At 36.8% G+C, this 21,182-nt stretch overlaps 1 protein-coding gene across 1 annotated transcript; it reads left to right on the plus strand.

The window, feature by feature from the left end:
• The first annotated feature begins 1,609 nt into the window (after positions 1 to 1,609).
• On the plus strand, positions 1,610 to 4,553 carry LOC131857313 (uncharacterized). The gene is made up of 3 exons (XM_059209608.1): positions 1,610 to 1,800; positions 3,628 to 3,876; positions 4,499 to 4,553. Exons 1-3 carry the CDS (start codon positions 1,610 to 1,612, stop codon positions 4,551 to 4,553), a joined length of 495 nt encoding a protein of 164 aa, XP_059065591.1.
• The last annotated feature ends 16,629 nt before the right edge of the window (positions 4,554 to 21,182 follow it).

Genomic DNA, 21,182 nt, shown 5'->3' on the forward strand with positions numbered 1-21,182 from the left:
TTGCTATTCTTGTTGACAGTTTATGGTCGGGTGTTGCCTTTCATTATGGAGAGGTGGAAGGCACTTCAGGAGGAATTGCTACTCTTTGGAATAAGAGCAAGCTGGATAGGCTCGCAGTTAGCTCTTCTCACAGCTTTCTTTCCACCAGGTTCATTATGAATAACTTCTCTTGGTTCTTATTTAACATTTATGCTCCTAATACTAGACATGGTCGAGTTCTAATCTAGGAGGAAATCACTACCTTCCTAACTAACAATAAGGAGGACTTGTTTATGTTAGCTGGGGATTTCAACACCCCCCTTTATCCTTCTGAGAAGATAGGAGGTCTAACTAACTACAGTGAGAGCATGCTTGACTTTGTTGACTTCATCAGAATAATGAGTAACTTGATCTTGACCTTCAAGGGAACCCTTTCACCTAGTCTAACAATAGAAAAGGCTCCAATCTGATTCAAGTTAGGCTGGACAGGTTTCTGATCTCTGCTAAGTGGAACATTGGGATCAATTCCTCACTCTTGTCTCTCCCACGCACTATATTTGACCACTCCCTGATCCTCCTCTCTTGGGTTGAAAAGCTGACCTCTGTTCCCTCACCCTTTAGGTATGAGATCATGTGGCACTCCCATCCGGACTTCAAACAATGTATTCAAAACTGGTGGAACTCCCCTATTCAAGGTACGGCTATGTTCAGAATTTCTAAAAAGTTGGAAATTATCAAAAAGGAGGTCAAAGGCTAGAGTCTTTCTTCCTTTGGGGATATCTTCAAGAGAAAGAAGGAGGCTGAAACCAATTTGGACCACCTCTAGAGGACCATTGCAGAGGGAACTTCCTCTATGGACACACATAAAGAGAAAGGATGGAGACACAAATGGAAAGAAATCAATAACTTAAAAGAAACTTACTGGAAGCAAAGATCTAGGATCCAATGATTAACTGAGGGGGATAGGAACACCTCCTTCTTTCACAGATCAACCTCAAAGCATAAAAGGAGGAACACTATCAGATCCATTCTCAATAACAAAAATGAGGAAGTGGTGAGGAATAGTAGAATTGGCCAATGGGCTGCCCTTCACTTTTCTAATGCCTACACAAATGATAGGGTTAGTGAATCTACTGAGATCGGTGATAAACTCCTCAGTCTCATCCCTCAAGTTTTGGATGAGGTTGATAATGAGCTACTGATAAGCCATGTGTCTGAAGAAGAAGTTAAAGAAGCAGTTTTTACTATGGCTACCTTTAAGGCCCCTGGTCCTGATGGCTTCCCCCCTACTTTTTTCTAGGTCTTCTGGGAAATTGTGAAGTATGATCTAACTAAATCTACCAGGGACTTCATTCACACTAGAAACCTCATGAAGAAATTGAATAACACTTTCATTGTTTTGGTGCCCAAAGTTCCTGACCCGAAACTCATGACTAACTATCGGCCCATCAGCCTATGTAACTCAGTCTATAAAATTTTCTCTAAAGTTGTTGTCAACAGAATCAAACCCCTCCTTGATAAATGCATCAGTCCCTCTCAAAGAGGCTTTGTTCCGAGCAGGCAAATTCTTGATGCTATCATTACTACCCATGAGGTCATCCACTACATGGAGAAAAGTCACAACCGAGGTATGGCTCTCAAACTTGACATCTCTTATGCTTATGATAAAGTTAATTGGAAATTCATGTATGTGGTCCTTTCTAAGATGGGATTCCAAGAAAGATTTATCAATATTATCAGGGTGTCAGTGGAAAGTGTTCACTATTCGGTGATCGTCAATGGCACCCCTTGGGGCTTCTTTAAGCCTGGGAAGGGGCTAAGGTAGGGGGACCCACTCTCACATTATTTGTTCATTATGGTAGCAGAAGTCTTGAGTAGGAATTTCTCCAATCTGATCAGGACCAGTAGAATCAACTTCCACCCTTCCTCCTATGGTTATGCAGCAATTTATGGACGACACCTTCATTTTCAGCCAATCGTCTGTGATAGAGGCTAAAGAATGGAAACATCTACTCGAAGAGTATGCCCTTGACTCCGGTCAACTAATTAACTATTGCAAGAGAAAGATTTACTTTTTTAACATAGACAGAAACCTCCAAGGTAAACTTATGCATATCCTCGGGTGTAGTGTTGTTGATCTCCCTGATTCCTACTTGGGTCTCCCCCTCACTATAAAGGAGGTCACCTCCCACTTTTGGGAATCAATCCTAGAAAGAATGCAAAATAAACTTGTTGGATGGATTGAAAAACACTGAGTAGTGCAGGTAAACTCCAGCTCCTGTCGACCTCTCTTCAAGGTGTTCCTGTCTACTATCTCTCTCTCTTCAATATTTCCAATACTATGGTTGAGAAACTCGAGAGAATCCAAAGAATCTTTTTATGGATGGGATTGGAGGAGAAGGCCAGAATCAGCTTAGTCAACTAGGAGAAGGTGTGCAAACCGGAGCTCATGGGAGGCCTTGGGATTATAAAAATCTTTGATTTGAATAAGGCCTTGTTGACTAAAATCGGATGGATCCTTATGAAGGGCAAAAATGACTGGAGCAAGATTATGAGGTCAAGTACTTCAATCACACCCCCTTCCCCTCCCTCCTTTCTTCCAATGACCTCCCCCCAAGGTCTAAAATATGGAGACTTTGATAAGAACAGGAAACTGCTCAAACGGGGTCTAAAGTGGCAAGTTGGTAATGGTGAGAAAATTAGATTCTGAGAGGACAATTGGATTAGAGATAGACCCCTTGCCTCCTCCCGGTTCAATTGCCTCATGGTCACTCTTAAGGATTTTTTTGGCTCCCTTGTGATAAATTACATCTCTCCCTCCCGTTGTTGGTTAAGGCTCAGTGATAGTCTGGGAAATACCCCCGAGTGGATCCATTTGGCTGAAGAGCTGCAATCCCTTCTTTAGGGGATTAGGATCCCCTGATTCTCTCACACTGATAAACTTATTTGGACCGCGAACCCCTCAAGGACTTTCAATGTTAAATCGGCCTACAATCTCTTGTTTGCCCCCATGAATGATTTCTACAGCTGGAAAGAAGTTTGGAATTCTCAACTCATCCCTAAAATTAACTTCTTCTGGTGGACGGCCCTTCACGGGAAGATACTTACTATTGATAATCTAAAGAGGAGGGGATTTCTGCTTGCCAATAGGTGTGTTATGTGTAATTGTGTTGAGAAAAGCATAAATCACCTCTTTATCCATTGCCCCTTCACTTCCAGGGTTTGGTACAAAGTTCTACATAAATTTAATTTGGCTCGGACATTCTTGGAAGACTTGCAACAGTTTATCAGCAACTAGAAGTGCCCCTCTGCTCACCCGCTGATTAGACTTTTTTGGAGACTCATCCCTCCCCACGTTTGTTGGCATATCTGGAAGGAAAGGAATAATAGGATCTTCTGTGACACCAATAGCTCGGTTGACATGGTGATTGACATAGCTGAGAAGTACCTTAGGGAAAACGCCCTCATCTGCAAGTGGAAAACTCCACAATCTGCCCCTATGGTATTGGATTGGAGTTGGATTAAAACATGGAATCTGTCAGATATCTTCCTTCGATATGACAATTCAAAAAAAATGGAGAGGCTTAATACCAGATGATCAACACCTCCTCCCTGGCTCAAACTTAATTTTGACGGTGTTGCTCGCAGTGGTTCTACAACAGGGGGTATAATTATCAGAGACAGCTTGGGCAACCTGGTTTTGGCCTATGTAGGAAATTTTGACTCTGTCTCGAGCAACATGGCTAAAGCCCTCGCTCTCTTTTGGGGGCTTAAGCTGGATCTTGGCATCAATGTTAAAAGATTGATCATTGAAGGGGACTCTAAGTTGATTATTGAGGCCGTTAAAGGTGTTTCAGGGATTAGCTGGATGATCAACAATGTCATCAAGGCCATCTGGTACATGATAGTCTAGCTGGAGGAATTTCAAATTCAGCATATCTATAGAGAGGGGAATGTGTTGGCAAACTCTCTGGCTGCGACGGGGCTAGAGATAAAAGGTATGAGGTGCTGGAGACACCTAGATTCTCTTACTGACAAGCAGAAGGACCTTATTAGGAACGAACAAATTATCTCTATCCATTAATGAAGTGCCACATCCTCCTTCTCAACAGGTCGCTTTGGGCCAGCTGATATGCTGTTGGCAAGAAATTTAAATTCAAATTGGGCAAGCTATGCCATGTTGGCTTCAAGTGGTCCCCACCTTCTCTTCTCGATGCCGACATGGCTAGCCACCTATTTCTGCGTCTCTGATGGGTTGGAGTGCCAACTTTTAATCATTAATCACAGCAAGGACTCTAATTATTACCTTAACTGGAAACCAAGATCTCTCCATAATGACAATCTTTGCAAGTTGGCGGAGATATCAAGAGGTGTCCCTTTCTTCCCAGAGCTGATGGATGCATACCTTGGGAAACACCACTAAAAATAATTGTTACACCTTGCACAATATTTTGGCTAATTTCCGGTTGTTTTCTCTTAACTCCAATTATGGTTTTTCACTCTGCATTTCTCTTTTCAGGCTTGCGTTGCATCTCAACTTCACTCTGGAGGAAGCTATCTTTGGGGGAATTTAGTCCGGGTGGAACCAGACATTGTTGATGACTATTTTCGTAATGACCCATGCGTCTGGATGTATGCTAAAGAAGGAGGAATCATCATGTTAATGGAAGCCATGAAGGGGTTCGACGAAAACCTCTCCTTATAGTTTGTCAACAACTGGAAGGACAAGGGGGTGGTCATGGAGAACATTTCATTTGAAATTAGTGAGGAAGTTATCACCCAGGCTACGGGTCTCTCTACAAAAGGCAGGAAGTGGAAGAAAACCAGCTTGGTTGCAGATGAGAACAACCTAAACCGTTTCTTCAAAAAGGGCGAGGAACTAGCCAGAATGTGTGGGGGTTTCAACAGGGAAATTTTACCCTACCCTTGGGATCAGGTTTGCAAAATCATTATGAAATACTTTACCCTCAAGGGAAGGTATGGTGTTTTCTACTATTATCATTTCCCGCTGCTCAATCACTTTCGCAACCATGACACCATTTATTTTCCATTCTTCCTACTGCATGCTCTTGAATCTACTGTTAAAGATGTCTGCAATTGTATGAGTCAAGAGGGTAATTTTACCATCCTCCACCAGGGCCTGATGTTTCGGCTTTACAATTTTCACAAGGCCCTTTGTCCCCCTAAACCTATCTCGGTTCAACCTGCCCCCTCCATTCTGGGTCCCCTTGAGGGCTCTAAAAAAGGCCTTAAAAAGTCTTCGAAAAAGTCAGTGACGCCTTGTCAATCCCCTGACCAAGGCCCACCCTGCCCCCTCAAAATTGGGGAAAAAAATAAAAACAACCCTTCTACTACGAAACCCACCTCCAAGAAACCCAGAAATGAACCCAAAATCCTTCTTGTTGAGTCTAATGCGGAGGATGGTATCACCCCATGAAGATCCCACAGATTTGCTAATGAACCTTGGATGAAGCAAATCATCGTGAGAAAGAATTATGCTAAAGAAGAAGAGGATGACTATTAGAAAGTAGGAGGTGAAAAGGGGGAGGAGGAAATGGAGGCTATGGAGGGCTCAGATTCCTCCAATTTGGGCACTAACGTCCCCGACTCGAAGACCATTAAGGAGGATATCAAGAACACCTCCCCTCATTCTAACACTTCCCTGCCCCACACCTTTGAGGGGGACGGAAGGCATTCTGAAGGTGGGCAGACTATTATTGATGGCGGGGAGAAGGAAGAGGCGGTGTAGTGTTTGGGTTACAGTGCTATCTCTGAAGATTTAAATGGTGTTAAGAAAAAACTGGAGCACCTGGAGTCCTGTGTTAACAAAATTGGGAAATTTTTTGTCAAAGTGATGCACTTGTCAGCTACCTCTCTGTGCTTTCTCCACCAGGATAAGACTGACCAAGGTGAGCTGGAAAGCGACACAACTAAGGAATTGTTCTAGTTCTTGGTGGATGACTGGACTAGGCTTATGCTCTCTAAGCACATGGGTGCTGATAATTAGGTTGTATGGTTGGTTCTTTTCTTTTTTGCTATAGTTTTTGTTGCTGGAACGCCTAGTTCCATGGTAATATTGCTACTCTTAACAGTTTTATAGTATAGATAATATGTTGGTTTACTGCTGCTTATGGCGCTTGTTGGACGAGATTGGTTTCAATCTCGGGTTATCTAATAGCGGTAGGCAATTTTTGTTTTTGAAAACTAAAGCTGGGATTGGCTGACTGCCGCTAGGCAGCTATGTGTGTGTTGGTTGTCTCTTTTCTGTTTCATTCAAGTCAGCCCCCAATTTTGGCTGCTTTATTATCAAAAACAAAATTAAGCACTTCTAACTCATCTTAATTTATCATTACATTATCGATACTACTCTACTTAGATCTAATTATAAATATCATCTTATCATCAATCAAATATCTCAATTATTTATAAGATTTATTTATTGTGCTACACATATCTAAAACCTTTATAAACAAAACTATTAATTTTTTTAAAAAAATATATTTTTAATTAATATAAAATATTACTAATGTTTCCAATACAAATCATAACTAAAGTTTAAAATATATATTTACAGTCAATAATTGTCATAAATATCATGATTTGTATTTTTAATGTAAACAATGGTATAATTTCAATAAAAAAATTAACCACCAAAAAATTGCAAGAGCCAAAATACCAACTACAATTTATATATTAATATATTCATCCACTTTTATTACCTTAAAAAAGTATTTGCCTATTACCTTTTTCATATTCTATGGGATTCCTTTAAAGTCTCTCTCCAACAAATATAAAAAAAATACCTATTATGCCTCCCATCATAATACTTGTCATTTTGCTTTCACCCACCACACATTTTTTCCCCTTTTTTACAATCATTTTGCTTAGACATGACGACCTTTTTCAATACTTTTCTTCTTTATTACAAAGTGTGCTAGCTAGTGGGTATCTATAGAGAATGGGAGTTTTTTAAAGAGGTGGCTAGAAATTAACACAATGTCTTAATAATAATGTGTTTTTATATAATTATTTAATTCTTATAATATAAAAAATAGTAGAGTGGTTCCAATTTCAAATTCAAAAGGTCAATTATAAATAAAAAGAGGATGAAAGTTATGTAACTATTATTTAATTATGATTTCATAATATTTTTTAATATTTTATTTATTTTTATATTAAATAAGTAAAATTATTGATATTTTATTATTATTAATAATAATTAAAAAATAATAATAATTTTCAAAAATATTGAAATAAACACATACAACTTGAAAAAATATAATAAAACCTACATTTATAAGTTTATTATTTATAATATAAATATTATTGTTTTTAGATATTTAATTTTAATAATTTGAAAATTTTATATTATCAAATTAAATAAAACTAAGTGGACTACATATGCTAAGGTGTTCACATTTACACTCTTTAGAGGGAAATGGATTTAAGAAGATTACATAGTTGAAAAAGAATAAAGTGATTTAGAAAAAAAAAAGTGACATAATGTGTACGTTATCTATCTACTCGTTTCAGAATTGTCATTTCAACCACTTTAGCCATGTCCAACCAAAGTCAAATTTGTTTATTATTAAAGTAATAAATTTTAAAACATTAGATGTAACCATCCATACAACCTCCAAAAGTAAAATACAAATTTTAAAACATTAGATGTAACCATCCATACAACCTCCAAAAGTAAAATACAATATCAATCATTAAGTTATATATAGAATTTAAATATCTAATTACATTTTTATATAATATGGTGTTTTAATTTGATTTGTAATAAGGAGATTTTTTAATATATCTATTTTATTATAGATTATTGTTTGTGATTATTGTAGTTGTATATTTCATGTAATTATTTAATTTATATTTTTTTAAATCAAAGTTGTTATGGATGAAAGGAAAACAAATATATTTATTTTGTGTTGAAGTAAGATTTAATGTTAGTCAAATTAAACTTAGATTTAAGAAGGTGATTGTAACGAATTTTGAGATTTTAAGTAATTAAGACAAAAATAATATAGATAAGAAGAAATTAAAAAAACTACTTGATTTATGTCATAGTATTTACTTTGATGTGTTTGGTTTATTGATATATTGTGATATAAAGCTAGTAATGAAAATTAGCACTAGAAAATAGTATTATAATTAATTATTCAGTGCACCTTGTATTTCAGTTTACTTGAGTAATTGTTATTTATTTACTTATGCAAATTAGGAAGTAAAAGCACATTTGATCTCTTTGATTAATGAGAGTGTATCATACTATATTATGTGCTCACTTTGGTGTTCATTCCCTTAGTGTGTTCCTAGGCTTGTTTTAGTCTTTGCATTAGCCTTTCTCCCTCCTATGGTGTGAAGGGATTTTCTTTCATTATCATTTTTTGTGCAATTTGATGTTGTAGTTGTCAAAACCTTGCATTTTTCCTTTGTTTCATCTTTTCTAAAGCTCAACTTATCTAGACACTAGTCTTATGCATGGACATCCACATGGCATACTAACATCTCATGAAAATTTCTCATTTGGTGAAAATCTCTAAATAAGTCATCGTCCTCTTTCTCTTGCTTTGACTCCCATTTTTTCAAGAGATTTCTCATTCATTGTCTCTCACTTGCTTCTATCTCTCTTGACACTCTGTAGCTTGTTATAGCTCTCCTTTAACTTTGGTTCTTCCATGTGAGCACACTAGCATTCTACTACAATATTCTTATGATACTATACTACATTATTGGTTTCGTCGAGATTTCAAAGTGTTGGAACTCAATCTTATAGTGTCAAACTTTTTATTGGGTTTCAATATGTTTGTGCACTTTGGATGCTTTTACCCTTAGTTTATAACTGATAATATTTTTTTGTGTGGGCTTTCATCTTTCTATTTTTTCTCAATATTGTCCTTTGTATTCCCTTAAGATCTCAAAGTTTATATAAATTAATGAAAATTCTTAGTTTAAGGAATTCTCTAGTCATTCTCTATGTTCAATAAAATTTTGTAGACTATCAACCTTTCCCTTTCTTTTATATCAGTCATTCAAACCCCAACATCCCAACTAAATGCCTTAGATATTTTGAGCTTACTATAGTTCTCTACTTGAGTTTAACCCTAAAATATCTAGATATGAAGTTTCACTTAGAAAACAAATGAAGGAAAGAAAGTGATGCAGGAGCATCCCCAGTTCATAGCAATCTTGCATCAACCAAAAATATTTTCCTTTCTGTTTTGATTTTTGTTTGCAGTTTCAGCATTTCTTTCTATGTGTCCCGATTTTGGCTCACTGGATCCTATGGAGTTGGGTTCTACTTGAAGACTTGATCATCTTCCTTATTTCCAGACTGCATCGCATTTGGATCATTTTTCAGCAAGTTATCTCTATCAGTTTCCATGACAGTTTCCTGTTACCGGTTGACAGTTTCTTGTTACCGGTTGCCTGGACCTATTTGCATTTGTGCTCTACCAGACCCCTTCTGAAGCTTGCGGAGCCCTGAGAATTAATTTTGATGTTCCTTGGCGTGTGGCCGACCTTTTTACACGATCTACACTTCATCCTTTGGATTTTCCGGAGGAATCTCTTGGCGAAGGCCGACCTTGTTGGTTTTACACATTAGGTCTTGTTCTTCAGGCTTTGATCCCTTTTTGGGCCGACCGAATCCCCTTGGATCGTATAAATCATCGTGTTGAGCATTAGAATGTAACAATCGAACAATGAAGTAGTTAGACTAAGTGTAGAAGATAGATCTTAAGATTGAAGGTTCTGATTGTGACCTATTATGTACTTTGAGCACATTTTAGCAGGCCTATGAGCTGGTTTCTGTAACCCAGTTGTTACCAGTTGGTTGTAATTAATTTTGATGAAATAAATCAATCTGTTATGTATTGTCTCTATCATATCTTTGTGTTTCCATTGTGTTAACTATTGCTAACTGGTCCAGATTCATCTCTTTGAGGTCTCTCCTAACCGGTGACTGCTTCAAGTGGCATCAGATTCAGTTTTCGTTCTGGAGGTTGCATGTCCTGAGATTTTTGTTGTAGGGTGGTGGACTGTGGATCTGACCTGCAACTGTAGAGGACTGGCGTAAACGATGGCGCGAAGAGGAACTAGGAATGATGGAGCGTGTGGGAATGCAAACCCTGTTGTGATGGAAATGTTGCGAGGGATAGTAGCCTAGTTGGAATCCGTGGAGACAACCTAGAGAAGAGGCTGACATATTGAAGATGTAAGTGAAGATGAAGGAGAAGAAGCCCCGACAGAACAAGTAAACCCATCGACAGTTGATCCGGATGAGGAAAGGTTTTTGAGGGTTTTGAGTAGGGTGAATACTAAACCTTATTTTACCCCACCGAAATATGATGGAAAGTTGGATTCGGATGAATTGATGGATTGGATATCGGAGATGGAGAAATATTTTGATTTTGAAAATAGTGTAGAACAAAGGAAGGTGAAATATGCCTATACTTGGTTGAAAGGTCTTGAATCTCTTTGGTGGGAGCATTTGCAAGTTGATAGACAGAGAAGAGGTAAATAGAAGATCAAGACATGGGATTGGATGATTGCTAAGTTGAAGTCAAAATTTATGCTAGCTGATTATCAAGTGAATCTGTTCCGGAAGTTGCAGAATTTGAGACAGAAAGAATCTAGTGTGAAGGAATGCACTGAAGCATTTTACAAGTTGAGTGTTAGATCTGAACATATTGATGATGAAGTTGAACAAGTTGCAAGATATTTGAATGGATTGTGGGTGTCTATACAAGATGAACTTAGTTTGATCAAATTAGAGAGTGTTGAAGAGGTTTACCAATATGCCCTAAAGACAAAAGAGAAACTAAAAAAAAAGACATGAGCAGAGGCAGAGAGGAAGCGATGGAAGGTTTATCGGAGGAAGATTTCAAGGAGGAAGAGGATATACCAAAGGTAGAGGAACATGTACGGATCAGAACAAGGACAAGGAAGTTAATAAAGAAGGTAATTCATAATGAAAAGATGATAGAAATTTCTACCGGAGGAGAGAATTGAATGGCTACCGGAATGAGAATTTTGGAAGACCAGACAAGAGAACATTTAGAGGAACTTTCTTTAAGTGTGGAGGAGAAGGATATCGTTCTTTGGAGTGTAAGAAGATAGAGAATAATGGAAGAGCAGCAGTGGTGGAAGAAAACCCACCAGATCACACAATAAACTAGAAGATAGAGAACTATTGACGATGAGGAGAACTTTGTGTCATACCGAGATAGATGAAGAGCCCTTGCAGAGGAAGAATTTGTTCAAGACTAGATGTAAGGTATCTGGTAAGTGTTGTAAAGTTATTGATAGTGGTAGTTTAGATAATCTTATTTCAGAAGAGATGGTGAATAAGTTGAATTTGGAGAGATTGAAACACCCTAAACCTTAGCAAATAGCATGGATTCAGGATGAACATAAGTTGTTGGTAAGTGAGCAATGTTTGGCGAAATTAAAAATTGGGAATTATCATGATGAAGTCTTGTGTGATATTATGTCTATGGATATTTGTCATATTTTGTTGGGTAGACCTTGGCAGTTTGATAGACATGCATAACATGATGGGAGGAAGAATACATACACTATTGTGGCCAATGAGGTGAAGAAAACCTTGTTGCCCTTGGAGGAACCTTTGAAGAATGAAGTATGTACGAATGCTAGAATATGTTTGGTAGATGGAATGAAATTCCTGGATGGATTGAGACATTCAAGAATGTTTGTTTTTCCTTAATTCCTATGAAGACTGAGAATCCGGAGCATGGAGAGGAACAACCAAAAGAGATAAAATATTTGCTGACAGAATATGAAGACATCATTTCAGATAATGTACCTGATGGATTGCCACTTGTGAGAAGTATCAGTCATTGCATGGACCTGGTTCCTAGAGCTAGTTTTCTTAACAAAGCTGCACACCGGATGACACCAACGGAGAATGAAGAACTGAATAGAAAAGTGCAGGAGTTGTTGAAGAAAGGCTTGATCAAGGAAAGTTTGAGCCCTTATGTAGTTCCAACAGTATTAGCACCTAAGAATAATGGAGAGTGGAGAATGTGTATTGATTCTAGAGAAATAAACAAGATCACAATGAAATATTGGTTTCCTTTGCCTAGGATGGATGACATAATGGACTGTTTGAGTGGAGCCAAATACTTTACAAAGATAGATTTGAAGAGTGAATATCATCAGACCAGGATCAGAGAAGGAGATGAGGGGAAGACGACATTCAAGACAAATGAAGGACTGTATGAATGGTTGGTGATGCCTTTAGGGTTAACTAATGCACCAAGTACTTTCATGAGGCTAATAAAAGAGGTATTGAAGAAATTCTTGGGTAAGTTTGTTATTGTGTATTTGGATGACATTTTGATTTTTCAGTAAGACAAAAGAGGAGCATTTGTTGCATTTGAGACAAGTTTTGCAAAGGTTGGGAGAAGAAAAGTTGTTGATAAATATTAAGAAGTGTACTTTCATGAAGGATGAGTTAGTCTATTTGGGATTTGTGATATCTGAGGATGGTTTGAAGATGGACCCTGAGAAAGTAAAAGAAATTGTTGAGTGGCCTACTCCAGAAAGCATTGGAGAGGTAAGATCATTTCATGGATTGGCTAGTTTTTACCGAAAGTTCATCAGAAATTTTAGTTCAGTTTGTAACCCTATGATTGAGACCATGAGGGGAGATCAAAAGGAATTAAAGTGGACCACCAGAGCAAACAAAAGTTTTGAATTGTTGAAGCAGAAAGTGACTGAGCAACCTGTGTTAGCTTTACCGGATTTCAATAAAGTATTTCAAGTGGATTATGATGCAAGTGGAATAGTAATAGGAGCAGTCTTGAGTCAGGAAGGGAGAGCACTAGCCTATTTCAGTGAGAAATTGAATGATGTCAAGAGGAGATATTAAGTGTATGATCAAGAATTTTATGTCATAGTTCAAGCCTTGAAGTAGTGGAGACATTACCCGTTGCTTAAGGAGTTTGTGTTGTATACAGATCATCAAGATTTACAATATTTGAACAGTTAGAGTAAGTTGAATCAAAGACATATGAGATGGGTAGAATTATTGCAGAGTTACACCTTTGTGTTGAAACATAGAAGTGGGAAATCTAACAAAGTTGTTGATGCATTGAGTAGGAGAAGAAATTTGTTGATAGAGATGAGAGTGATAGTATTAGGATTTGAAGAATTGAAGAGCTTGTATGATGATGACCTAGATTTTGCAGAACCTTGGAGAGCATGTAGAGAATCGGTTATGATAGATAGAAGCAAGTGGTTGGATTACTTCATTCAAGATGGGATGTTATTTAGAGAAGTTCAGTTGTGCATACCTAAGAGTTCTATTAGGGAGAATCTGATAAAGGAGAAACACAATGGAGGATTAGTTGGACATTTTGGTATTGACAAAATGGTAACATTGGTAAGTGAGCAGTACATTTGGCCCCTGATTCGTAAGGATGTTAAGAAATATGTGAAAAGTGTAGAGTTTGTCAAGTTGCAAAGGTTAGTAGTCAGAGTGTGGGATTGTATAAACCTTTGACAATACCAGTAAGACCTTGGGAGGATATAAGCATGAATTTCATACTTGGATTATGGAATGATTCTATATTTGTGGTAGTGGATAGAATATTGAACATGGCTCATTTCATACCTTGTAAGAAGACATCAAATGCATTACATGTAAAAGACCTATTTTTCAAGGAAGTAGTAAGATTGCATGGATTACCTAGGAGCAAAGTTTTAGACAAAGACACTAAGTTTGTTGGCCATTTTTGGAGAACACTTTGGAAGAATATGGAGACAGATTTGAAGTTCAATTCTACTTTTCATCCATAGACCGATGGACAGATAGAAGTAGTTAACCGGAGCGTGGGAAATTTTTGAGATGTTTAGTTGGAGATAAAACCAAAAGCTAGGATTTGATTCTTGCACAAGCAGAGTTTTCCTACAACAATTCAGTAAACAAGAGTACCAGAAGATCACCTTTTGATATTGTAGACGTATAAAAATGACCATATTCCTAAATGAATATTTAATGTACATTTTATTCTCATTCCTCTATTTTAGTTAAATCTAATCTAATTAAATCACCACATTCTTCTATTTAATTAAATAAATTATTCAATTTATTTATTTAAATTCACTTAAGCCCTTTATATCATTTAATTGAATAAATCATTTTATTTAATTAAACCCCTTCTCTCTACTTTTAATTAAATTTATATTTAATTAAATAGTTTACCCCAATTAAATAAATCTAATTTATTTAAATCTCCAAATTGCAACCAAATTGAAATAAAGAAATTTATTTTAATTAATCCTTTATCCTCCACCTACTTGTATTTTCCTACAAATGCAAGTTGCACAACTATTTTAAATAAAAATTATTTATTTAAAATCCTATTTATCCTCCACCCACTTGTATTTTCCTACAAATGCAAGTTGCACAACTATTTTAAATAAAAATTATTTATTTAAAATCCTATTTATCCTCACCCACTTGAAACATTTAATGGTTTCCCTTAAAGTCTTCAAACTTAATGGCTTCCTTCTAGATTCTTCTTAAGCCTTTAATGGTTTCCCTTAAAGTCTTCAAATTTAATGGCTTCCTTCTAGAGTCTTCTTAAGCCTTTAATGGTTTCCTTTAAAGTCTTCAAACTTAATGGCTTCTTTCTAGAGTCTTCTTAGGCCTTAAATGGTTTCCCTCAAAGTCTTCAAGCATTTAATGTTGTATCTTCCTTTTTCTCATGTAAATAAATTAAGATTTATTTAAATCCAAAATTCACATTCAGATTTAAATAAATTAATATTTATTTAAATATTTATCCAAATGCAAATTACACCATTTAATTGAAATAAATGATTTTATTTTAATTGAAAATCCCAAAATTCCTCCCACTTGCATTCTCCTACAAACTCCACTTGCATGCCTAATCCCTTCTAGATTCTTCTAAACTCCTTCTAATTAGCCTAATCCTATCCTAATCATTGTCACATCCCTAAGCAAAGGGAAGTCACTTCTCAAACCTTCAAAGTCTTTGAAAACCATTAAAGGCTTTAGGTCTTCAACAACTTAACCTTGAAAGTCTTCCAAACCATTAATGGTTAACTCAACCCTCTTGCATGGTTTGAGACTTTTTGACTAACTTAACCCTCATCTAACCCAAGGGTCTCATCAAGCATTCATTGCTTTGACCATGGTTATCCCTTTAACCCTTGCACATTCATTTATCCCTTAGATAAAAGAAATATCCATTAACCTAACCCTAACCCAACCCCCTAGGGTAACCATCATGTCCTCTCAAGCATTTAATGCTTCCTACCTCTCCTCTCAAGAAGTCTTATGTTGACAATTGTCACCATTTCATTGGTGAAAATTGTAAAAAAAGGATTGATAACTTTCAATCCTGACCCTTGATAAGCTCTTTCAATCTTGACCATCCATTGCCCTATTTTCACTATAAATAGAGCTCTCATTCCTCCATTTTATCATCCAAGCTTTTAGTATCTCATTTATGCTCAATTTTAGCTTGCATCTAGCCTCTCTTTGCAATAGGAATTAATCTAATATAGCATTTTAGAGTATTTCTATTATCATTAGCTTAAAATCATTAACTAGTATATCATGTTAGGATAGTATTGCTACTAACCTTGTCATCTTATAATCTAGTTTAATCCATTTTGTAGAAACATGCATAAATAGGATGCATTCATGTTAGAATTAATCTAAAGCATCCCTCATTCTTGCATTAGTCATCCCTAAGTCACTTTTCTCAGTGATCTGAGAGCAAAGACATTGGCTTGAGGGACCTTGTGAGATAGAGAACCATGGAACCAACCTTGGGAAGTTGAGCTATCCTTCATAGCTCCATAACTTGCACCAAGAAGTCCCATGTGTGTGTGTGGACAAGTCTTTTGGAATATTTTCATATATTGAGTTTTATCAACCCGCTTTCCCTACATACATTTCTAGCGCCCACCGTGGGGCCCTACCCCACTAATCAAATCAGTTTTTAAATCTAACCACTTTTGTAGGTACGCAGGAAACAGGAATCGGCACATGGGGAACATCCCTTAGCACATTTGGTCAACATTATAGTGCATCCGGCTCATTGTTCAGCGTGTGGGACTCATTCCTTAGCACGTACAGACTATCACTTAGCGCATTAACTTTATTAACATTTTCCTGTAGGTGTTGGTGTGGGAAAACAATAGAGCAACGCACTCAAAAAAATAGTTCAGCGCATCAAGTCTGTCTGATAGCGCATCCCGGTTGTTTTTTTAGCGCGTACAATCCTTTCTGTAGTGCATCACAGACAGAAGGAAAAAATTAAAATTGTAACCGAGTTTAAAGTTAGACTTGTTGAAGTCCACAAAAACCTATATTTTTCTAATTACTATGGTGGGTATTTTTACAGGATTTCTGACATCTTATTGCAGGGAGGAGCTTAGTCTTATTTCTAGAACTATAAATAGTCTAAATTTTTACTAACTTGTTTAAGTTAGTTAGAATTTAAAGTCTTTTTAATTCTTGTTAAATAAAATTGAACTCACCTTATTTGGGCTATAAAAAGAACCACAAAAACAATCTTTTTTTTCTTTTCTAGGAGAGAAATTTTCAATTGGGCTCTAAAAAGAGCAAAAAAAAATTTCCATTTTGCAAAGCAAAGGTGTTTAAAAAGAACTTCACCATCCTTTGGTGCATAAAATGATCAATTTTAAATTTTTGCAAGGAAAAAGAACCACACTTTAAATTTTTTTTCACAATTAAAGAGGGAAGATCTTCCCCTTTTGATCGATTTCTTTTGTTGACCAAACATCGAAGTTTTGCTTTGTTGACCAGTTCTTTTCCTAGAGTAGAAAATCATTGCTTTGAAGGGATAAAATAAACACCATGTTTTTGTGGAGCAACATCTCCATATAGATTTTAGAAAATCACTGAATTGAAAGGATAAAAAGAACAACTTGATTGCCTTGTCTCGAAAGTAGAAGGTATATGCTCTCCCCTTAATTGGGTGATCAAAAAGCCAGACTACTCTTACACTTTCAGTCATTTAAAGCATTTACATCCTTTAGCAGACCTGCCTTCTCGAGGGGTTGAAAAACTCTTAAAGCCATTTATGGCCGGTGTGAAGGGAATGACCTAAGTAGGAAGCGACTTTGACACCAAGTGTTCCAACCCACTATAATCAAAAGTAGAAAGTGATGAAAGTCCTTTTCAACGGTTGTGCACAGTGATTAGCCTTCCCCCAGTATCCTTGAGATACGTAAAGCCTTTGTTCTAAAGGTTGGGAAGCCTCCTGAGGGAGTTTATCACCGATGGCCGAACAGGAAGCTTGATTATGAACCTTAGAAATAGAAACCTTGAGCTGAGTCAGTAACCAGACATTTGTAATATCAGAGTGCAAGGGTGGGGAAGAATCTGCCCCCAAGATCGCTCACCATATATCTCCCATGATAACTACTCAATTGTGAAGCAATTCACTTTGAGTTAATTTCTAGAAAAAGGCAAAAAAATGGGCGCCCTCTAGGGGGTGACATGGCTGTTTGAGCTGACGGAGTATTGAGACTAGTGGGCTATGGTATTACTTATGACCTTTGAATAAAGAGTCTTTTTGAAGTGTATTCATTGTAACCAAACCTGTTAAAACATTGGGGATTTGAACACATCCTCGCAGAATATATACTTATTGTTTAGATTAGGCAAAAATGGTTATGCATTTTGTGTTGTGTTTGCATTTGTTACTTCAGAAAATCATCCATCAGTATTGAAAACTTGAGGCAAAACACCAAAATCATAGAAAATAGTCAAAACAGGGCAGTTTAGCACGTAAGAGCAACATCTTAGCGCATATCAACCATTACTTAGCCTGTCAGGTATTACACTTAGCGCTTCACATATTCACAGTAGTGCTTCATCACAATTTGGAAACAATAGGAAACAGGAGACAAAACAGTGATAAATTTTGAAAATTTTGAAAACATTTTTGAAAACCTCCTTTCATCAGCTTCAAAATTCATCAAACCAGAATATCAAAATAGAGTGTTTAAAACTATTTCTAGATCCAAAATTGGTTACATGATAAACATATCTATCCTATCAAAATTAGGAAACATTACCACAAGTGACAAATAGGTCCTTATCTCATGGATTTTATCCCAAACACACTTGTTCAAAACTCCAAGTTGTCAAATCAAGTTTCCATATCAGGAAACTTTATCCATATCATTTGGCACACTTTGTCATGAGGGGGCATCTAAACCTTCACTTTGATAAAGTAAAACTTGAAGTCTTCAAAACAAGATAAACTGAATCCAAAAACAACTCAAAGGAAACCATTGAATCACTTATGCATGACTAATCCTCATATTCTAAGATGACAGAATATTTATCGTAACACTTAGTTGAAGAAACAACAACCAAGTCCTTTGAAATTTGCCAAAAGAAATAAATTTTTATACATCAATCATCAACTCTTCAAATCTCATCGAACATTTCTTCATCACGAACGACTCTATATTCAGAACAAATCCAACGAATTTGACAAAGAACCTTTGAAGACTAGAGCATTCTGCCAGAAGTCTGCATTCAGTCAACAACTCAATCAAGGAGGAAAGATCAATCCTGCATTCTTTCTCGACGAGTGCATCACTTACAACATACCTTGATTCGAACCACCATCCCCTGAGCAACACATCGAAGAGGATTTTATCCCCTTTATCACATAAAGTTTTTACTAGATTCCTATTACTCGCTCTCAATGAAACAAACAAAGCGAAACAACACCAGAATCAAGCATGAATCAAAGGTTATCTAATCCTTTTGAAGGTCCACATCTAGAGGAACCTGAAATCATTGATGAACTCCTTCCAGAATGTCAGGAAAGCGCTTCCTTTCAAAAGCTTGTAGAACGACTCATGGAGACTGACAAAGAAAAATATCTACTCATGCTCACAAGTAAAGGAGTTAAAATTCCCAAAGACTTAGACACAAACATTTTTAGAACAAGATCTCGATATTATGCATATCAAGAACAACAAAGAGAGGAAGAAATTCGAAACCCCGAACAAAACACACCTGAACAAAATATCCCATAGCTGAATATACCTGAACAAAACATACTGGAGCAAAACATACCATTCAACACACCTTTTCAACTAAGAACCAATACAAGGGGGGAATTCTTCCCTCGGCAAAATAATGCACCTTTGGTTGCTCTTACTCAGCAAATGCAAATGTTACAAAGACAAATGCAAGACATACAACAAGGGACAATAGTATGGTACTCATTAAATGAAATTTGTCCTTATCCGTTTGACAGATGATTGAACATGGTTCCTTTTCCTCTGAACTCAGACGTTCCCAAATTTGACAAATACGATGGGAAAAGTGATCCCCGTGATCATGTGTGAGAATTTTGCACCATGAGTCTTGAATTCACTCATGACGACACCTATCTGATGAGGTTATTCCCAAGAAGCTTGGGAGGACAAACAATGGAGTGGTTATCCAAAATCACACCTCCTGTCAGATCATTTGATGAACTAGTCAACAAATTAATAACACAGTATTCCTATAACATTCAACATGCTATCACCATGTTGGATGTCTGTAACACCAAACAGAAAAACAATGAAACATTCATGGTATTCCTTCAATGTTGGCATCGTATGGTTTCACGATATCCTCACGATATTCCTGAAAAGGAGAAAATGGAAATTTTCATCGATAACTTGAATAGTGAGATGAGTTACAGGCTCAAGCTCCAATGCATACTGTCTTTCGCTAAACTGATAGAAAATGGCATTCAAGTAGAGGAAGCATGTGTCAAGAAAGGAACACTCAAATTCTTCAAAGAAGGAACAGGTTCATCAAATTACAATAACCAAAACAACAACAGCTTAGACAAATCCAGATTCTGGACCAGAAACAAAAACAATGGAAATGAAGGAGGCAATGAACCACATGATCCAAAATCTAAACAACCCGTGCTCGCCTTATCAGGAAATCCTCAAGCTACAAAGAATCCCAAAGATGCTAACCCAGACACTAACGCTTATGCACCGAATACCAATCAAAGTCAACCCAATACCAACAACACCAATAACACCAACAATGCTCAAAACAATAACACAAATCGAGGGCCTAATAACAATTCGCGAGGTAACACTAACAATTTTCAAAAATGCATCTACACACCATTGGGACAATCACTAGAGTTAGCATTCAGAGAACTCCTAGCAAACAAAATTATCTCTTTACCAACAATCAGCAACTATGAACCACAAGTCAAACCACCTTGGTGGAATGACTCACATTTTTGTGATTTCCATCGCAGCAAAGGCCATCAAACGAACGATTGCATGAGATTGAAAAACATTGTTCAAGACATGATTGATAGAGGTGATTTAACAGTGGATGGTCTCAAGACAAATAGTGACCATGGAGCCTTTAAGAATCCTCTTCCAAACTACAACAAAGATGGAGCTTCAAGTTCAAACGATACCCGTGGGGCTCATATCAATCACGTTTACAATAACACCATCAATCATATATTAGTTGTAGACAATCATGTAAATGTCATCACAATCCGAGACTAGCATAATCATGAATCTGTCAATGTAACAACCAGAGCTCAAAAATATGTCTTGAAGGGACATATGTCAACAACAAACACTATACCCAAAATTCAATATGATTTAGTCAACCAACTGTGCAAAACTCCTGCTCAAATATCTATACTAGAGTTGCTAAAACTTTCGCCAAAACACAAAGACATATTGGAACAAGCACTATTGGAAACCAATGTACCTCAAGATCTGGATGCTGACAAATTCCAAGCCATGGTCGCTCATATGACAGGACCTCATAATCTCACCTTTTCTGAGCAGGATAATATATCATTAAGCCATCCACATAACACTCCTCTCCATATTGAAGTCATCATCTATAAACACCGAGTAAAATGAGTATTGATGGATGGAGGAGCTGGGCTTAATATATGTACCTTAAAACTTGTTCGTGCATTAGGCTTCTCAGAGGAGTCTATTGATCCATGCAAAAAGATTACTATAAAGGCATATGATGATGAAGAAAGATCATCTAAAGGAACTGTAATGTTGTCAATTCAGGTCGGACCAATATAGAAGGATACTATGTGTCAGGTATTAGACATAGACCTTACAATATCTTATTAGGTCAACCCTAGATC

The sequence above is a fragment of the Cryptomeria japonica genome, chromosome 1, assembly GCF_030272615.1.
Source record: "Cryptomeria japonica chromosome 1, Sugi_1.0, whole genome shotgun sequence".
NCBI classification, from domain to species: Eukaryota; Viridiplantae; Streptophyta; class Pinopsida; order Cupressales; family Cupressaceae; genus Cryptomeria; species Cryptomeria japonica.

What these genes read in the sequence shown, in the direction of transcription:
- LOC131857313 (XM_059209608.1), top strand. Translation starts at nt 1,610, where the DNA reads ATGGCTCTCAAACTTGACATCTCTTATGCTTATGATAAAGTTAATTGG. An exon ending in AAGCCTGGGAAGGGGCTAAG is followed by an intron (nt 1,801 to 3,627) that starts GTAGGGGGACCC and finishes TGTTGCTCGCAG; the next exon opens with TGGTTCTACAACAGGGGGTA. An exon ending in AATGTCATCAAGGCCATCTG is followed by an intron (nt 3,877 to 4,498) that starts GTACATGATAGT and finishes TTCTCTTTTCAG; the next exon opens with GCTTGCGTTGCATCTCAACT.